The sequence below is a fragment of the Lonchura striata genome, chromosome 6, assembly GCF_046129695.1.
Source record: "Lonchura striata isolate bLonStr1 chromosome 6, bLonStr1.mat, whole genome shotgun sequence".
In the NCBI taxonomy this organism is placed as follows: domain Eukaryota; kingdom Metazoa; phylum Chordata; class Aves; order Passeriformes; family Estrildidae; genus Lonchura; species Lonchura striata.
Window position 1 is genome coordinate 49,415,001 of NC_134608.1, and position 17,628 is coordinate 49,432,628.

The 17,628-nt window shown below is 36.1% G+C and overlaps 1 protein-coding gene across 16 annotated transcripts in view; it reads left to right on the forward strand.

Moving 5' to 3' along the window:
• Positions 1-17,628, forward strand: part of SOX6 (SRY-box transcription factor 6) — a 371,444-nt gene that overhangs the window by 130,818 nt on the left and 222,998 nt on the right. For 14 of the 16 annotated variants that reach the window (XM_021525593.3, XM_021525597.3, XM_021525596.3 and 11 more), the window contains one exon: positions 11,015-11,258. In XM_021525593.3, coding sequence (XP_021381268.2) covers positions 11,019-11,258 — 240 coding nt within the window. In that variant the 5' untranslated portion in view covers positions 11,015-11,018. The remainder of the gene's footprint in view (positions 1-11,014; positions 11,259-17,628) is intronic. The other 2 variants (XM_077784277.1, XM_077784278.1) reach the window with 1 other exon arrangement.

Here is a 17,628-nt window from a genome sequence, read left to right on the forward strand (position 1 = left end):
TTGTATGTATTATCCTTAATATAAAGGAAAAAATAGGTCAGAGATGAAAACCTCAATAAGGCACTCTATATTTCAATGGTAAACATACTGTATCACAAGTTATAGAAGAATATCTCAGCCTCAGCCAAAATCTAATCTAGCAGGAGATCTAACTGGATGTGCAGGGTAATGGCAAAATATTTAAAATCACTGACAATATTTTAAGTCTGCATTTTAGACCACTGGCCTTTTAACTTTCTAATTATTTGGAAACAATCTGAGCCTTTGGTTTTGTGCTGGCTTGTGTTTTATTTTGTACTCTGATAGTTATTCTTCATTATGTTCTTTAACACATTTAAAATTACTGACACTGAACTTTGAACACTCAGAAATGTGGAGCAATTCAGAGCCTGAGCACTCTTCACCTTTACCCTTATGGTTGATTTTGATATGCATGTTTCCTTCTCAGAGCAGATGCTGTATTCTATAACCTTCTGTGGAAGCAGGGTAGCTGAGGGTCCTCAATTGCTGCAGATTATTTCTTTTTAACAGTTTTGTGGTGCGTTACAGAACTGAAACCAAAAGAAAGAGAGAGTTTGTAGTTTGCTTTGCAACTGATGCAGTTTCAGAGTGCTGCATGCAGGGACTGCTGCTGCTTGATTTCTTCAAGCTGAATAGTGAAGGGGTGTAAGTTTCTCCTGTGATGATTACTTTTTAATGTTCTCTGATTTTTTTAGTGCCTAGTTCTTAGATACCTTAGTGAATTCCTTAAAAAATACAAAACTTTATTTGGGAATCAGGTTAGTATTAAACAATTTATTTTTTAAACCAAATGACAGTTAAAATATTTGATGTTTAGTATGTCATGCTAAGACAATGTCTTATTTATTTCAGGCATTTTTTAAAGTCAGTTAAAATTGGTAGATATTTCACCTGTAGAGCTTGTGAAAGGATAGGAGGTTCAAAGTCTCAATAAATTGAACTTTAAATTGTTTGCACTTAATAGCAGCTGATTACCTTAATTAATAGAGGAGAAAATGTTTTGTTTTACTTTATTTGATTTCTTAGAGTGTTGTAATTATTTACCATTTTTCTTCATATTTTTGTAGTGAAGGTAATTAAAATAAAAAGGTTCCCATGCTGTTGCACAACCCAAGCAGTGGAGAGTTTGGGGGGAGAAAGAGACATGTTACCACACTTTATCTTGGCCACAGTGCCTGTCAAATAAGGGTCTTTCTCAAATATTTCCTGAGTAGATTTAGCTAGGCATGTAATCTTTTTCTGAACATAATGCTGCCTCAGACTACCCTCTCCTTTCCCAGTAGTAGCTGCAGCTCACTGGTGAATGAGGGCTGTAAACACATTTTGGGCTTCCCATTGTGCACACAGGTAATGATCATATTGTGTAGACCTTAGATCAAAACAAAGCAATATTGTGCACAATGCTGCCTTCTAAAAGCCTGTTTGTAAGGACCCTGAACAGAAATCAGAACTCCCCAAAGTTTCACAAAAATGGGCATTGCGTCTAGTTATGTTTTATCTGATTAAAATGCTTGGGCTTTTAAAATAGTTTTGGGTTTTTGCTACCTTCCTTTTTTCCTCTGTTCCTGCTGCTGCTGTTGTGTGTCTCAGTCCAGCCCACAAGAGCAACCATCAAAGGGCAAATCCTGGGAGCAGCCTGCAGTTGGAAAATCCAGCTTTTCTGTGTGGCACCTGAGCTCCTGTGGATGAGGCACCTGAGACAAGGCACAGTAGGAATTCCTGGCTGGATATGTGGAGCTGCATTTTATCCTCTTCTGCAAGGCCAACAATGTGTTTAAATAGTGCTTTTGCCTGCTTTATCCAAAGGGTTAGGATTATATCTGGCTCTGGTGCAGCTGTGCAGGGTGGAAAAGAAGCTCCTTGACCATTACTGCCATTCCTTAATAGTCCTTCAGAGAAAAGCTGATGTCAAAGACTGAGTCTTGGCTTTGCTCTTTTCTCTTCTTTTCTAACTTTCCCATAGCTGGGGAAACCTTAAAGAGTATGTGAAGGTGATGTGCATTTTCATCAGGAAATGTACAGAAACTTTGTGTGTGTGTTAGTAGTGAATGGAATGTCAGCACAGAAAAGATAATCCATGATATCACCCTACAGTGCAAATTTTTCAAGAAGTTTCATTTCATTTCTGTGAACCAGATGAAAATAGTTTTCCATGTATATATCCTACCTAGGACACTCTTTTGTAGCTTATATGATGCCCAAAGCTACTGTAGATATAAAACAATTTCTAGTTATTAGATCTCTGCATCACCAAAATGCAAATTTCACTCCTGAATATGTAGGCCACTTGCTGAATAACCTCAAGAAATATATCGTGAAAATGCTATTTTTCATGTATTCAGATTACCTCCTTCAAAGGTTTTCCTTGGATTTTAATATCCTGAAAGTCCCAGTTCTGAGGCAGACTGCAGTTCAAACTTCATTTTCAGTTCTTAGAGTGAAGTCATTTAAATAAACAAATAAAAGTGGCACGTCATGTGTAGCTTGTGCCAAAGTACGCCGTGTGCCAGTTAGAATTAATTTTTATGAAACCTCACATATATGAGTTTATAATAACAACAATACAGATATGTATGCTCGTCCCTAGCAGCAACTCTACTGACCCTTGCAGCACTTTAAATCTGCACAAGTAAAATACCAGCACAGTTCTGCCCTGTGTTTATTTTTAATGTTTCAGGAATCACCTCCTTTGCTATTTTTTCTATTTTACAAATAAATTTTATTGCTAAATAAACTAGGATATTTGATAGTGAGAATAAAACCTCTCATCTGAATCTCTCATATTTCTTTTTTTTTTTTGTGTGTGTGTGTGTGTGTGTGAATAGCCAGATGGAAGTGTTTACCCTTTAGAGAATTTTAGATCTGATATTTTTGTTACATTTTGTTTCTTCCTGGTAATTGTGTTGGCACTTTGCTGATCTCAAGTTGTGTGTTATTACAATGGAAGGTGACAATTTGATTGTCTTCAGTTGGAGAAACAAGCAATTTTATATTCACTGAGCTGTCAGGTAGCAGTACTTCACAATACTAAGAGCTCCTGGCAATGTGGTTTGGCACCTATATTTAAGTGCTTTGATGCTTGCATAACCTCTACTGAATCAGAAATGTTTTGCCTGCTAGAAATGTTTTTAGGCTTGTAGTATAAAGTTTGTATTAAAAGGAAAAATCTGTAACTGAGCTGCAGGGCCATTGTTTTGTGTTACATGGAGGTTCTAATTTGGTACTTTAGTACAACAGGTTACAGGTGTGCCTGAAACTGATACTTCATTTCTCTGTCTGCTGAGCTGCTTGGTATGACTTAGAGCTGAGAACTAAAAATATGGAAAGGAGGGAGTAGGAAATGGGAGGGGTTGAGAGAAGTCAGGCTGTATTGATATTTCTGTTCTGAAATGCAGAGAGATGGCATGTGACCTTTCACACCTGTAGGATCGAAAATTAACTGTTTAGCTCATTACATGGAATCTTAGGCAACTCCTGAAAATGTACGATGGAGGGAAATAATGTAAGAATACTGTATCTTACCATTGCATCATGTTTTTAGTGGAGCCTTGAAAGGATTTAATGAACCTTTCAGGAACTTATGCCCACCAGGTCTAAGCGTGATCAGGAAGATTTTTAGTTATTAAAACAACTTCTTGACTGGTTTTGTAAGGGAAAAAAAAAATTATTTTTCTCTTCTGTATAAAGTCTCAAAGTCTAAATATGCTAAAATAAGTTTTTTCTATTTTAGTATTTTTAGGCATCCTTTATCAAAACCATTTATATAATCATTCAGATAAACAATTAAGTAATTCTGGTCCATCAAAATATGTGGATTAATGCTTATTTATAGCAAGCATTGTTTTCTAATTTTATTGCTAAGGATTGCTTTTATTTATATTGTATTTTCTCTTACTTGCTGCCTAGAAAAACAAATCCTAATAAGTTGCTGATGGATAAATTCTTGGCACGCTCACTCTTGTTCCCATAATTATTGGTAAAGATAGCTGGAAGTCAGCACTGCCTTTTTTTTTTTTTTTTTTTCTTCTTTTTCCAACAGTAAGAAATTGGATATCCAGAGACACATGGCCCAGTCATAGGACTTTAAAGGCAGCCATCACTGAGAAGCTAATATCAACCAATTAAACAGAGGTGGTTACGTGATGTAACATTATCAGGAGAAACAATTCATGAGTCAAAGCATTCCAGGGCATATGAGCTCCAGTCCAAAGAACAGTCTCAAGCTGTTTAAATAATGTGACAGCAATATTGTCAGCTAAATATAAACTATAGAAAATATTAACTACAGTGACTGAAGATGAGCACATCCCAGGTGCTAAATGATTATTCTTTCACTGCTCTTTTACTGCTTTCAATGTGGCTTTGTTCACCTTAGGCATTTTCAGTGAAAACTTCTGGTAGGGGATAAAGAGAATGGAGTATTTAGCCTGCTAAAAAGATAGGTTGTGATTTTGGCATTTATGAATCCAAACAGACATTTTGGATTTTCCCTGAAAAGCCCAGAGGGGTTGTGAGGCTGCTTTGCTGTGTCCATTTTGATGCTTTCAGCAACCAGGTGAAGAGACAAGAGCTCGTTTCCTAATCCTAGTAGTTCACCATAGCTGCATGGCTGGGAAGGTCACTCTAACAGCAGAACATAAGAAAATTACTTTCAAAAAAATTCAAAGGAGCTGTCTTTTTTCCCCTCATATTCTTTTCTTTTCAAATGAGAAGAAATACCATAAAAGTTGTTCCCAACCCTCTGAACTTTGAGGAAGTCTGAATCTAAAGTCAAACTTTGTGATTTGGATTCGTATCTATTAGCAGAAGTGTAATTTGCCTGGATTGGAAAAACAAATGCAAGAATAGCTGAGTGTGTATCTTGGAAGCCGTGGGTGTATTGCTTAGCTTGATGCTTATTTCAGCCAGAGATTTGGGTGCTCAGTTAACATTTTAGCTGTCATTTCTTGAATCACATTTGCTTCCACTCCCCCTCCCGCCCTTTTATTTCCAAGGTGGTTCCTGTGATTACCATAAACTCTCTAATCTTGCAATGCTGTTTATGATCTATATGTAACTAATTCATGTAGAATTCCTGAAAAATGAAGCCAAGGAAGAGCTTGAGGGAGCTGAGCTGATTGGCCTGAGGCCTTGCTGTGACTCAGAGCCAGGAACAGAAACAGATTCTCTCCCTTTGCAGCCTTCTCAAGCTATTGGGGCTTTATGAAGAGGGATTTATGTTGAGGTGTGGGGCCCCTGGAGTACAAAATAATTTACTAACTGTTCAATTGTGTTCCTAATTCTCCTTGAAAAGAGAGATGAGATTTCATCATTTTAGGAAATAGCTGTATATTCTAAAACGGCATAACGATTACAGCATTAGCTTTACAGTGAAATACATTCCTGGGTTCTGCCTACACAACATTATTTTACAGGGTAGACCTGCAAAATATTTTGGCTATTGCCAAAGCACATTCATTTTTATTTAAGTCTATCTGAGCTACAATGCGTCTAATATACACCAAAGTTAAGTGATGATTTGTGAGTGAGGGTCCTATAACCAGTTTAAAATTAGGAGAAGAGTATCCATATTTTAAAATTTGGGAAGGGATAAGATGCTATGGCTGATTTTTTTTTTTTTTTTTTTTTTTTTTTAGTTATGAACAACAGGTTAGCATAAAAGTTTAGAAGGAAATGCCTAAAAGGTTCTGTGTATTTCTAAAAATGGTTTCTTTTAATTTATTTAGTTCTGGAGTCACCAAAGCACTTAGACATGTGCTTAACTTTTTGAAACCGAGTAGTCCAATTTGAAATTAGTGGACTGCTTGCATACTTACAGTTAATCATGCACTTAAGTACTTTAATCTGGCACTTTGGGGAAAAGGAATGGAGACTGTTCATAAAAGCTCTGTAAGTGAATATATTTCTAATCTAATCTGATTCCAATCTACTGCTGGAGCTGTAGACCTGGGTTATGTCTCTGCTGCAGTCACTAAAGCAGGATGAATTAGTCCATCTGAGCACCACGCTACTGTAGTTGGAGAGCTATCAGAAGCAAGCTTGTTTAAAATTAGTTTGGATATCTGAGCATTACAAAGCAGTCATTTATGTGGCTGCAGTGTAGACATGCCTCTAGGTTTATGAATGCTTTGTGAGGGTGGAGCAGAGCAGAAGCAAGAGCCGCCAGCCAACTATAAGTCTGCTTTGTCATATATCTTATTGTTGTTGCTCAGTTTTTATGTTTTTGGAATGGTGTCTGGGTCATTGTTGTTATCTGTTGTTGTACTTCGTAGCTTGATTCTGAAATGTCTGGCAGCTGAAACTCCACGTCTTGCCTTAATTTCTACTGTAACATTTAATCATTTGAGCAGTCAACAGGGATGGATGATTTTTCATGCTTTGGAAACCTTTTATGTCAGGACTATCAGCTAATTGTTTTCAAAAAGAGGATACACATTTTTTTAAGAACTTGAGACCGTAGGAAAACCTTAGACAAAAAAAAAGTATTAATATTTGCATTTAGAAAGGTATAACACACATTGGATGTAGGAAAAAAGGAAAACCAATGTTCTTTGAATATGACTGGCAGTCTTCTTTAGGCCAGAGAGAGTTTCTTCTCTGGTTTAAAATAAAAAATCAGGTCATATCTATAGCAAATGAAGCTGTTTGGGACTCTGTTTAGCTTTTTGTAGGTAAAAAAAGCCTGTAGGAGTTCAATTTTAGTTTTCTACCTGAGTCTGTTTGAAACTGGGGTCCAATCCTTCAAGTTTGCTGACCTTTTGATAAATGATCACATTTTGTTTATGTCTCAAATTCAAAATGAGGTAGAATTTATTCTAGTGTTGGAAAATATGGTTCAAGATTTTTTAAATTCTCAGACTTGAGTAGGTGATAGGACTTCAGTTAATTAGGGCCTTTTTCAACCTTTTCTCATACCCATTAGATATATTTTCCACCTTTAGTGATTGCTGTGTTCAGCTAATCTGTCAATTTAACCAAAGCAACAATTTCACAATGTAGTTTTCTTTCTGATTGTGTGCTGTGTAATCAATATACTGATATAATGTGAGTGTAATTTCCTCTCTTATTTTATCTCCACTGCACAGTATTATAAATAAACAGCTAAAAAAGAAAAAAGAAAGAAAAGCACCAAACAAATCTGTTGCATCTTCTTTTAAGATTGTACCACTGTAGACACTTGTTCTAGTAAAGTAGAATTGGACCCACTTGATTGCATTTAAATTTTTCATGCTTCAGCAGTTTGTCTGGGAGCACAGTAAAGAAAACCCCCCGAGCGAGGATAGTTTAGAATAATAGAACTTGATTTTGTGTATTATAGCGGCACCATTTGCGCTGCTGTAGTTAGGGTTGTGTCAGCACTTCCATTATAAACCCCTGTTTGCAGGGGTTATAACTAGGGAGATATTTTTTTATCAGAAACTTTTTTTTTTTTTTAAAAAACATTCCAGTAAGTTTAATTGATAATAGCAGAAAAAAATTAAAATAAATTATAATGGAAATTAGTAAATTTCTGATACGTTTTACAAGCCTTATTTATTATGAATATTGATTCCCCCCCCCCCCCCCCCCCCCTCAGCAGGGATTTTTAGCAAATGCGTTTTGAATATTTTAAATATAAAATTGGGAAGTTGTTATGGCTTAAAATTTGGCTGCTATTCATGCTCATATTTTAACATTGAAATATTTTAACACAACACGCTGCTCTACGGCTTAATTTTATCATAAACATAAACGACTCAGCTGGGCCAGAGTCTTCTCCACTGGAATTGAATGAGACCTTGAAGTTATTGACTGAACTCTGCCTTTTGACCTGATGGAATCATGTGTTCAGAATTCTCCCAAATTGCTGGATAACACCCATCTGCAGAGTTTAAATTTGCTCTGCTTTCCTGATTGGAAACCCAGGCATAACTGGACACCCTCAGAAAACCATGTCCAAGTGAACTATATTCACTGAATTAATGATTGTACTGGAAAAAGAATGTGGAGGGCTTAATCTAACAGGCCCCCACACATCTGTAGGCACATCTGTGCTTTTAAATCCAATGTTTTAAATCTAATAACCAAAAAGTTACCATTAAATCTAGTTGTTTTAGCAAACCTTTGGAGAAAATAGAAGTGAAACATGCCCCTAAAATTATGCCACAAGAAAACAAGTGCCTGGGAGGCCTGCCTGAGCCTGTCTTCCCTTCCAGGCTCCAAGACTATAGGTGACTGACTAAAGTGCAGCATGGAAGGTGTCTGTCCATAATGCAGCAGTGGAGAAAAGTGGTGGGTGGAGCTAGGAAACACTTGAACCCTACCCTTGGTCTGTTCTCTTACTCCAGTGCAGAAAAAAGCTGCTGGGCATGGCTTGAGATTATTAGTCAATGGGACTTTTTATAATTTTATTTTTATTGTTAACAAAGTCCCTTCTCTTGATGCAATCAACTTTACAGCAATTGAATGGATATTTTTATTGAATTGTGTTTAAAACGTCATGAATAAGAGGAAAGTACATTAGTGTACGTGTCAAGGAAAAAATGCTTCCCCTATAGTGCATTACCAGTAGATAGCTTTGCTGAATGGTCACTTGGGGAAACACCAAAAGCCTGTTTATGAAATAGAGGTGAAGCCTTTCTAGACTAATTATATTCAGCATGTAATTTCTAAACTTCAGTCTGAATTTTGATTTTCAATTAACATTCCCAATTTGAAGATAATTTTCTATTTAATGTAATTGCAGGAAATAATTTATTGGCTGATTAAGACTGAGGGCCCAGCCTTCCTTAAGAAAACAGTCCCTAACAAACCAGCCTTTAAAGCCAACTCGTAGCTTTGGACAGATTCAGCCTATTTTTGCAGCTGCAGAGTTGTGTTTAATTAGGATTGTGCAGTATTATTCATTGGTGCAGTTTGTAGTTGAAATTATTCTTAAGAGACATTTTCATTCCTAGTTTTGTGTCATGATTAATTTATGGTGAAGAAACAGCCATAGCTCTTGCTTTACACAGAAGCTCGTTCAGTATGAAACAGGAATGAGATCTGTTGGGAAGGTGAAAGAAAGGAAAAACCTTTATTGTGACTTTCGGTTTTCATGTCGGGTTTTCAAATTACGCAAAGCACGACTTATATTTTCATGTGAGTGATTGCATTAATGTGACTACTTTAATGAGAAAAGGGAAAGCAACCTTTTATTTTATCTTGGATCATAGCAATTATGAGCCAGAACCTTTTGAAGTACACACGATAACGCCGGTTGCTGAACTCTTGGCATGTTCTCTGTAGCATCAACGCAAATTCTTTAGCATAGGAAGAATGTAATGCACGGTTTAAATTCCTCAGTTCTGCTTATTGGCAGCACTCATGTTAGACTCCCACTTACACTTAGGCTTCCCTAAAGAAAACACAAACCTTTTTTCCCCCACCAGTATCGAGTTTAAGAGGCAGGATTATCTCTATTTACAGAATAGTTATTCTAAATAGGTATCAGTGTTTTAATATGTTTCAGAGCACTTCAAAGCTTGTAATACTTTCATATTGAACTGTACATAATTAGATTAGTTGATCCTATATTAATTTTTTTTCACTGTAGGATACTAAATCTGAACTCCCTCATTAATTGTGAGAAATTTAGCATTAGCTGTTAAATCCTATGTGAAACACAGGCTGCTACATAAAAACTACTGTTTAAATTGGAATTAACTTAATTATTTTTCTTTGCACTTGATATTTCCTTCACTGTAATATTCATGAAAGCATGTGACAGATTTGTAAATTTAACTGTTAGTCTCAGATTTCCAGACCCTTTAATCAGTATTTATTTGTCTGTAGAAACAGTACTAGCAAGTTAATGATTTGCTAATTTGAAAAATGCTCATGTGGTTTCCTATGTTAACTGATTTGTGCATTTTTAAAGAAATGGTATGAAATCAATTATTGTTAAAAAGCAATTAAGGTGAAGATCTTATTCCTTAGTTTCTCAGCAATTTCGGTGTCAAGGATATTCTGAAGTTACTAAGACCTGGGAAAATAACTAATATATTTTAGCTGTCCCTTTTCAAGTTTATTAATGATTGTTTTAACAGTTGCAGTTAATCTTACTAGAAATTTTAAATGACAGTGTTTTCAGATTTTAAGTTGAAGTCAGTAATATTTTCATCTAAGTGCAGAAACTGTGGCGAAAGCTGTGTTTGCATATGAGATGGTAGTAAGAGGCCATTATTAGGAAAAGGCATTTAACATAAATCAGTGCATTTATTCATTGCACTTTTAAGTAATTTAAAGTATTTTGTTGAGCTATATCCTGTATTTCATGTCTAATATGAAAGGAAACATAATTATTTTAGGTTTTTTGTTTGAACTGTAAAATGTTACTAAGGTATTATCCATCCATTTAATAAACCTTTTAGGCTGAGAACACTTTTCACATGAGTTTCTCAAAACACTTTCTGAAAAGTAAAACTGGGCAAAATTTTAAACCATCTAAAAGCAGTACACCTTTAAACAAACAGCAAAAGGACTCATTTAGCAGATTTTGAAATGGATTTAAAATTGATTTTCTTATATGTAGAAAGCATCTTCTGCTTGCAAAGGAATCAGGCAAGCATGATGAGCTCTCTCCTTTAAACATTTGCTTGTAATCTTCAGGTTGCTTATGGGAGTAAGAGTTTAAAGAATTGAACTCATCAACAAAATCAACATGAAATACCAATAAAAGCACTATTTTCTTATGGCTGGAGAAAATTATATTGTTTGACAAGTCTAAATGAATAGAATGATGTCATATAACTTAACCCTGACCTTGTCTTGGCGTAAAGGAACACTTTTCCGCAGTGTTTTGGATCCAGACCCCCAAGCCTGTGCTTTTTAGAGTACTTCTGTTGACTGCAGGTGATTAATTTGTTACTGTTCTAGGCAGGTGTGATGCACTCAGAGGACTGTTTTGAGCTTGATTTTTTTTGTCACTGAGCACCAATATTTTTTTTTTTTGTCCCCTTTTCTTGTCTCGCAGAAGAATGTCTTCCAAGCAGGCTACCTCTCCATTTGCATGTGCAGCTGATGGAGAGGAAACAATGACCCAGGACTTAGCATCACGAGACAAGGAGGAGGGCAACAGTGATCAGCACGCGGCCTCTCATCTGCCTCTACACAATGTCATGCACAACAAACCTCACTCTGAGGAGCTACCGACCCTGGTCACCACCATCCAGCAGGACCCCGAGTGGGATGGAGTAATCTCAGCCCAACACAGAATGGTGAGTTTTGCCATCCCCACAGGGGCTTTCCAGATTTAGTGTTGTAGGAGATTGCTCACTGCCTTTTGGGAAGACGTGTGCAGGTGTAAAGCATTTTAAATGGTAAAGCGTCGGCAGTAGATCAACATTGTATGGTGTAATTTTAAATTACAATTGTATAATTTACTTAAGTATACAGGTCTATTGGAATGAGGTCATTTGATGAGTTCACCTTCTGAAAGGAAATGCATCTATTTATCATGTTTTCATTCATACCTTGATTTATGTCATAACCTCTCTAGCTCATATATTCAAGCATTAATTTCTGACAGGGGGACGTAGCTCACAACTGTTTGTCATCTGCAAAGTGTTGTGCTGAAGGAAGAAACTTTAATGTATTTTTTTTACTCATCTCCCAGAAACAGGACCTATCAAATCTAGAATATTATATCTTTACACGGCAACAAAGAAGCTGGCATTTTAGGTGACACAAACATACTACTGTGCTTTTAGGAAATTACAACTTTTTGTGGAGGTGAAAGGTGTTTAAAAGTAGCTAGATCACCACTTAGTCACAAGTGACATTGGAAATGATCAGACATATTATCCCTGGTCTCTTCAGTAGCCTAAATAAAATTTATTTAGTGGTTGTAGCTCTGTCTCTGAATCCCCAAAACTCTGCAATAAATGGGCAGGCTGAATGAAGGCTGAATGGGCAAAGCATCTTTGTCAATTTATTTCCCTTGTGTGTGTTCCTCAGAAATGGAATTAAGATATGTGGAGCAGCCAGGTACTCTGTAAATTTAGCATATCATAATTTCAGACTCTCTAGAAAGTGACTTTCAAAAACCTTAAATTCAGACAATTAGCTTAAAAAGAATAATCTGCATTTTCATAAAATTTCTCAATTTCTATTAAATATCTATGAGCAATTTTTTTTTAGAAATATCTTTTTTTTTTTTTTCTGGTACAAATCACCAGATTTTAATAATGTTAAGCACAATTGCAGAATGTTTTTAGCACCACCAACAATAATGGTCTCATTTAATATTTTACTAGATATAATAAATCTAATGCATTAATCAGCAGAGATACCAGAGTTCTTTGTACCTATTATTAGTCTGGAAATAGTTAAATAATAGAACTGCAATAAGATTTATTTTGTTCATATAATGTTGGTTTTTTTCTCTCCTAAAATCCAATTGATTGAAGAGATCAAACCAAACCAGAAAATTGCTATCTAATCTATAATGCACAATTTAACCCAGTGCAGAACTTTGTCAGGCCTAAAATATTCTTGGGTATTTGGGTGATTGTCATGAAGAAGGCAAAACTTCCACTGCAAAATCACTTTAAAGAAAAATTATTATAGCTTAGTAATTTGGAGAAGTAGGTTGTAAGTTGTATATATGGTTTATATTCAGAATTTTGGACAGAGAGTCATTCTTTTGCCCAAGTTATGCAATAAAGGCATTAGAATAATTTTAACTTCTGTGTTATCAGGAGGACAAGCTGCATGCAGACTAGAAAGGACTGATCCAGTTTGTTGATGGAAAAAGTTAATCTGTGAATTCATCAGCTACTTCTCCATTCATTCTGAGAGGCAGGTGCACTCTTGGAATTTTGATGTTAGGACACCAGTATCATAGATAAAATTACTCTGTGTCCTAGAGAGAAAGGAACTCCTAGATTCCAGCAATCCCTCCATGCAATTTTTTTTTTTTTTTTTTGGTTCAGCCTGTTCCTTGGACCTGGAGTGAGCCAAAATGGTTGGCCCTTGTACAGTGTGATCATTTGTGCTCATATTGCTCTGAAGGGGTTTGTAGTCCCAGTGGCAGAGAGCAATCTCTGCTTCCTTTCTTAACGCTGCACTGTCATGTCAACACTCGCTGTACCTCTGGACAGGCACGAATCACTGCACAGCCTCTCAGGTTTCAGAACAGGTGCATAAACTTTGCTTGAGGGACTTAGCACTCTGGTTTTCCTATCTCCTTTTTCCAGTAAATATTCCATGTAGGTTAATGTCCTGAAAATCATTAGCAGTTTCCACAAGTCCCTAGGCTTAAATCTGGTGGTGGATATATGTCAACCTTATTTCACAAGCTCTCAGCTAAACCAAATGGATTTTTTTTTCCTTCCCAGCTCAAAGCAGGGTCTAATTTACAAGGCTTGGCTACCAGTGAAGACTGAAATTCTAGAGACATGTTTTTTGGTTGCAATTAAAAGAGTTCTAAATGTACAGAGCAAGGTCCAAGTGTATTTAAAGTTAGGTGACTTAGTTATGTTGTGAGATCACAACAGTGAACTGGGGAATTTTTTTTTTCCTCCTTGAAGGACTGTCATTTAAGTTCCTTGTTTGATTTTTCATTATTTTTTTCTTACTTAAATATGTTCTTTATCAGCAAACATTTAAGCCTATATTCATTGCAGAAACTTTCTCTGAAGTATCTCAGTCAAGCAGGCATTTATATTGTTAAGAAAGACTTTAGAGGGGCCTGCAACTATCCTGATGAAAACATGTTCATGCTCCTCAGAGGGAGGATAGATGTTTCTTTCCAGAAAGACAGATTCCAGGAGGTGGGTTGGGCAATTCTGAGATAGGTGCTGTGGCACTGGCCGCTTTTTTTACTTAATAAACCCAAATTCCCAGAAGGTAAGCACTTTCTGACCTTTCCCAGACGGATCCTTTAGAAGCAGATTTGAAGAAGCACCTGTTCATAGCATTTACTTTGAAAGTAAAGACAGTAGTGCTGTCATTAAAATGCATCAATAATGTGTGTTGTCTGCTTAAAAGATAGTAAATTCAAAGAATGCTGTGTCGACATATGGGGAGGAAAAATTTCTCTTTTATCTGGTATCTAATTAAGAGCACAATCCTGTATCCTTTCTGTCCTTAAAACTACTAAGGAGTTCACTGGAATTTGAAAGAGCACACAGTATGCATCATAATTTTCTACGAGGGCTGTACAGATCTCAAGTTTAGAAAAGATACCGTAGGAGGGCAATTTTAGTGAAAAAAAACTGTGTTTTTACCCAACATTTATGGTACGCAGCACTTTCTGTAAGATACCTTTAAACTACATTGTTCATTATCAGGAAAAAAACACACTGGCTAGAAATGTTTTCAAACTTTCACTCCCTTTTGATATCAGGCATTGCTTTCCACTGAGTCCTTTGTGTATTCTGAATGTCTGGAAGCCAAAATATTTTGTTTTAACTCCTACTCTGTAGTATTTCCCAGCTGTGTACTTATATGGTGTAATAAAAGGACTTAACAAATGGGAAATAGCAGCTGCATTTGGAAATTCCCTTTGTGCTCCCTTTCCATTTGACAGATTCAGCAATGTGTAACAACTGTAACGTCAGACCTGTAATGACTTATACTGTCAGTATCATATCACCAGCCAATTTGATGTTACAGTGGGGGTGAAGATAAAGGAACCCAAAGATTTTTGTAAAATCATAGCACTGAGCTGAAAAAAATATGTTTCTAACTGTAACTTAGTATGAAAATACCTGGATCTCTGGGTATTTATTGCTGGTTTTAGCCCTACTAGAAAATAAAATCTATTTTTGGGCTAAGGCCCTATCTATTAGTTGTGGTAAACTGTAGGGAAGAGGGCAAAGTGGTACTAAGATAACGGTGTAAGTATTGTGCCTTGTCCAATGAGACAGTGAAAAGCAAGGAAGAAAATAGTCAAATTTTTAGATTGAATCCAAAATATCTCTCTGATAAGGCAACAGAGAGGATGAGTGGAAAAGGCCAAAAATACTTAATTTTGCTAAATTTATTAGTAATTGAGTTGTTGTATCCTGGTAATATATTTATTGGCCAGCATGTAAAGAAATGGAAAATATTAATATGTTTGCTCACTGGGGAACCAGGAATGGCCTCCATCTTCATACAGAGTCCCACAAAGCCCATGAGGTAAATTGCAAAGATTTTTTTTTTTATTTTTGCTGTGACATATCAGGAGAAAGCAGGGCCAACAAGAAATTTAGATGGAGAAGCGACTTTACCTTCTTTGAGGAACGGGGTGATAGTATTCCCATACTATTAAGGCTGGACATGGGACTCATGAACAATAAATTTTAGCATCTTTAATCCAAAGAAATCTGGAGCCTTTCTCCAAAATGCACAATTTCTCACCTGTTCCCAAGAGTAGATAACCCACAGAGGGGCAAGTCCTCTTCCCACCCCCAGTCCTGGTAACAAGCAGGGGTTGAGAGGAGCCAGCAGGCATTGTGGGGATCACTTGTAGGTGGTCACCGCAGCCTTTTCTTTTCCCTCTGCTGTTTCCCCCTAACCCCAGAGCAGTTAGCAGTGGGAGGTAGTGAGGCAGGGTGGGCATGCACTGGATGAGGGCAGGCAGCTCTCTTTTGCTCTGCTGTTCTTTGGATGGGAGGGACTCTCACAGGGAACCCCCGCAGCAAATCCAGTCTCAACGACGGGTGTTATTTCCCTGGGACTGAGGGAAACCAGGCACAGATACATACACAAATAAAATTATTTGTCTCCAAATATAGGCTGTGTTTCCCTGTACGTTTTGTTGCATCATTCAGACACCCCTTGGATTTAGAAACTAATGTATCTCATTGGATTTTATCTCAAATGGCAGCATTGACAGATATTTCATAATTACGTCAAGACTCTATCTTTTGTTGAATTCTTGCCAAAGGAGTGAAAGGCTTCCTACCTTTCCACTGTGGCTGTGTGTACATCTCAGCAGTACTGAGAGCAAATTTATATATGCAGCAGAGAAATTGAAGATCTTTTCCTATCACATTAATTTGTTACTTTTAAAATAATTTTAAATCACCAAGTATCACATTTTACTATATAAAGCTTTAGCAAAGCTACTGTCATCAGGAAGACAGAAATAGGTGGTACCCTAAAGGTTTTAATATTTTGGTGCTTCTGTCTCTACATAAAACAGGCACAATCCTGTTGCTCCCCCCACCTCCTGCTCCATGTTATTAACTTCTCATGTTGAAGGTTCTTCCCTTTGAGGAAGATAAATTCAGGTGTTTAGGGAAGATCATTGAAAAACATTTACACATGCTAAACACTGTGAATTTGTTGTTATATAAATTCATGGCTTCAAATTCTCGAAAGTTATAGATACAATTACATGTTTTGAAATTTTATTTTTGGTTCCTTTATGGGCTGAATATGAACATATAAAATGCATCAAACATAAATGCCCTAAACTCTGGCAATTCTGTTTCTGCTAAATTGCTCATGCAGCTGTTATTTACATGTACAAATCTGAGTTTTGTGATCATCGAAAGCAATTCTACTCTGCTTGTGATATTATTTCTGCATGCCAGGTAGTGCATTAGAATTTTTATCTAACTAAAGAGATAAATACCTACATACATAATTGCATGGGTACGGAGTTTTGGCTGAAATTAAAGGGTGTGTAAAAGCTGAGGATATGGTATTTTATATTTCCATAAAATAAACATCTATGCAAAATATATTGCAGAAATGATAGAATTAATTATTTTTTAAGCATGTTGTTCTGATTCAGAAGGCATTCAGGTATGTGCTTAACTTTACTTTATTAGGACTACCAGCAACTATAATGTTAAGCACATGTCTAAAGGTTTGAAATATCAAGGACTTAGTTTTACTAGCTTTAGCATAAAAAGATGTTAACATTTCATATTAAAAACAATAAAACAATTCCCTAGGAGTGTGCAGGATAATGTGTTTAGTGGAGATGGTGAAATATAAAATTGAATTTTATTTGAAGAAGAATCAAATAATTGTTCTTGTTGACATGCTTGTTTTATTTGTTTTATTTTCATTTTGATATTATATAATTTTTCTTTTCCAAATGCACATTCTATTTTAAACCTTTCCCTATATTTTAGGGTGAACTGTGCTTAAACAGAATTAATCCTCACCTGAGTTCTTTGCAAAAGCCTTGTGGTTTATGTTCATCTAAATCTGTAGTAATTTTACTCCTTTCTCCTATTTTAACATTTCCTATTTTTATGAAGCAATTTCTGAAAACTTTTTAATTCACTTCGGTATATTGACATGAATTTTTTCAAAAGTAGAAGCATTAACACGTTCTAAATTGTTAATTTTTTTTTTTTCCTTGGGCAAGAAGGAATCAGGTATGCATGCTGATTAACACACTCCAGTCATTAACATGTGATTATGTGGGCTGCATATTGAGCACCTGCCAAAAGATAAAATCCAGCACTTTACTACATCTGTGCAAGGACTTTTTGCATTTCTTTTGTACTTTGACAGCTCAAGAAAAAACAGACTTTGGTATCTTTGTTCAGCATAATAAAACTGTGTACATAAAATATCTTCATGGAGGAAGGAAAGATACTACATATATTTATTTTAATCTTTGAGGCCATGAAAAAC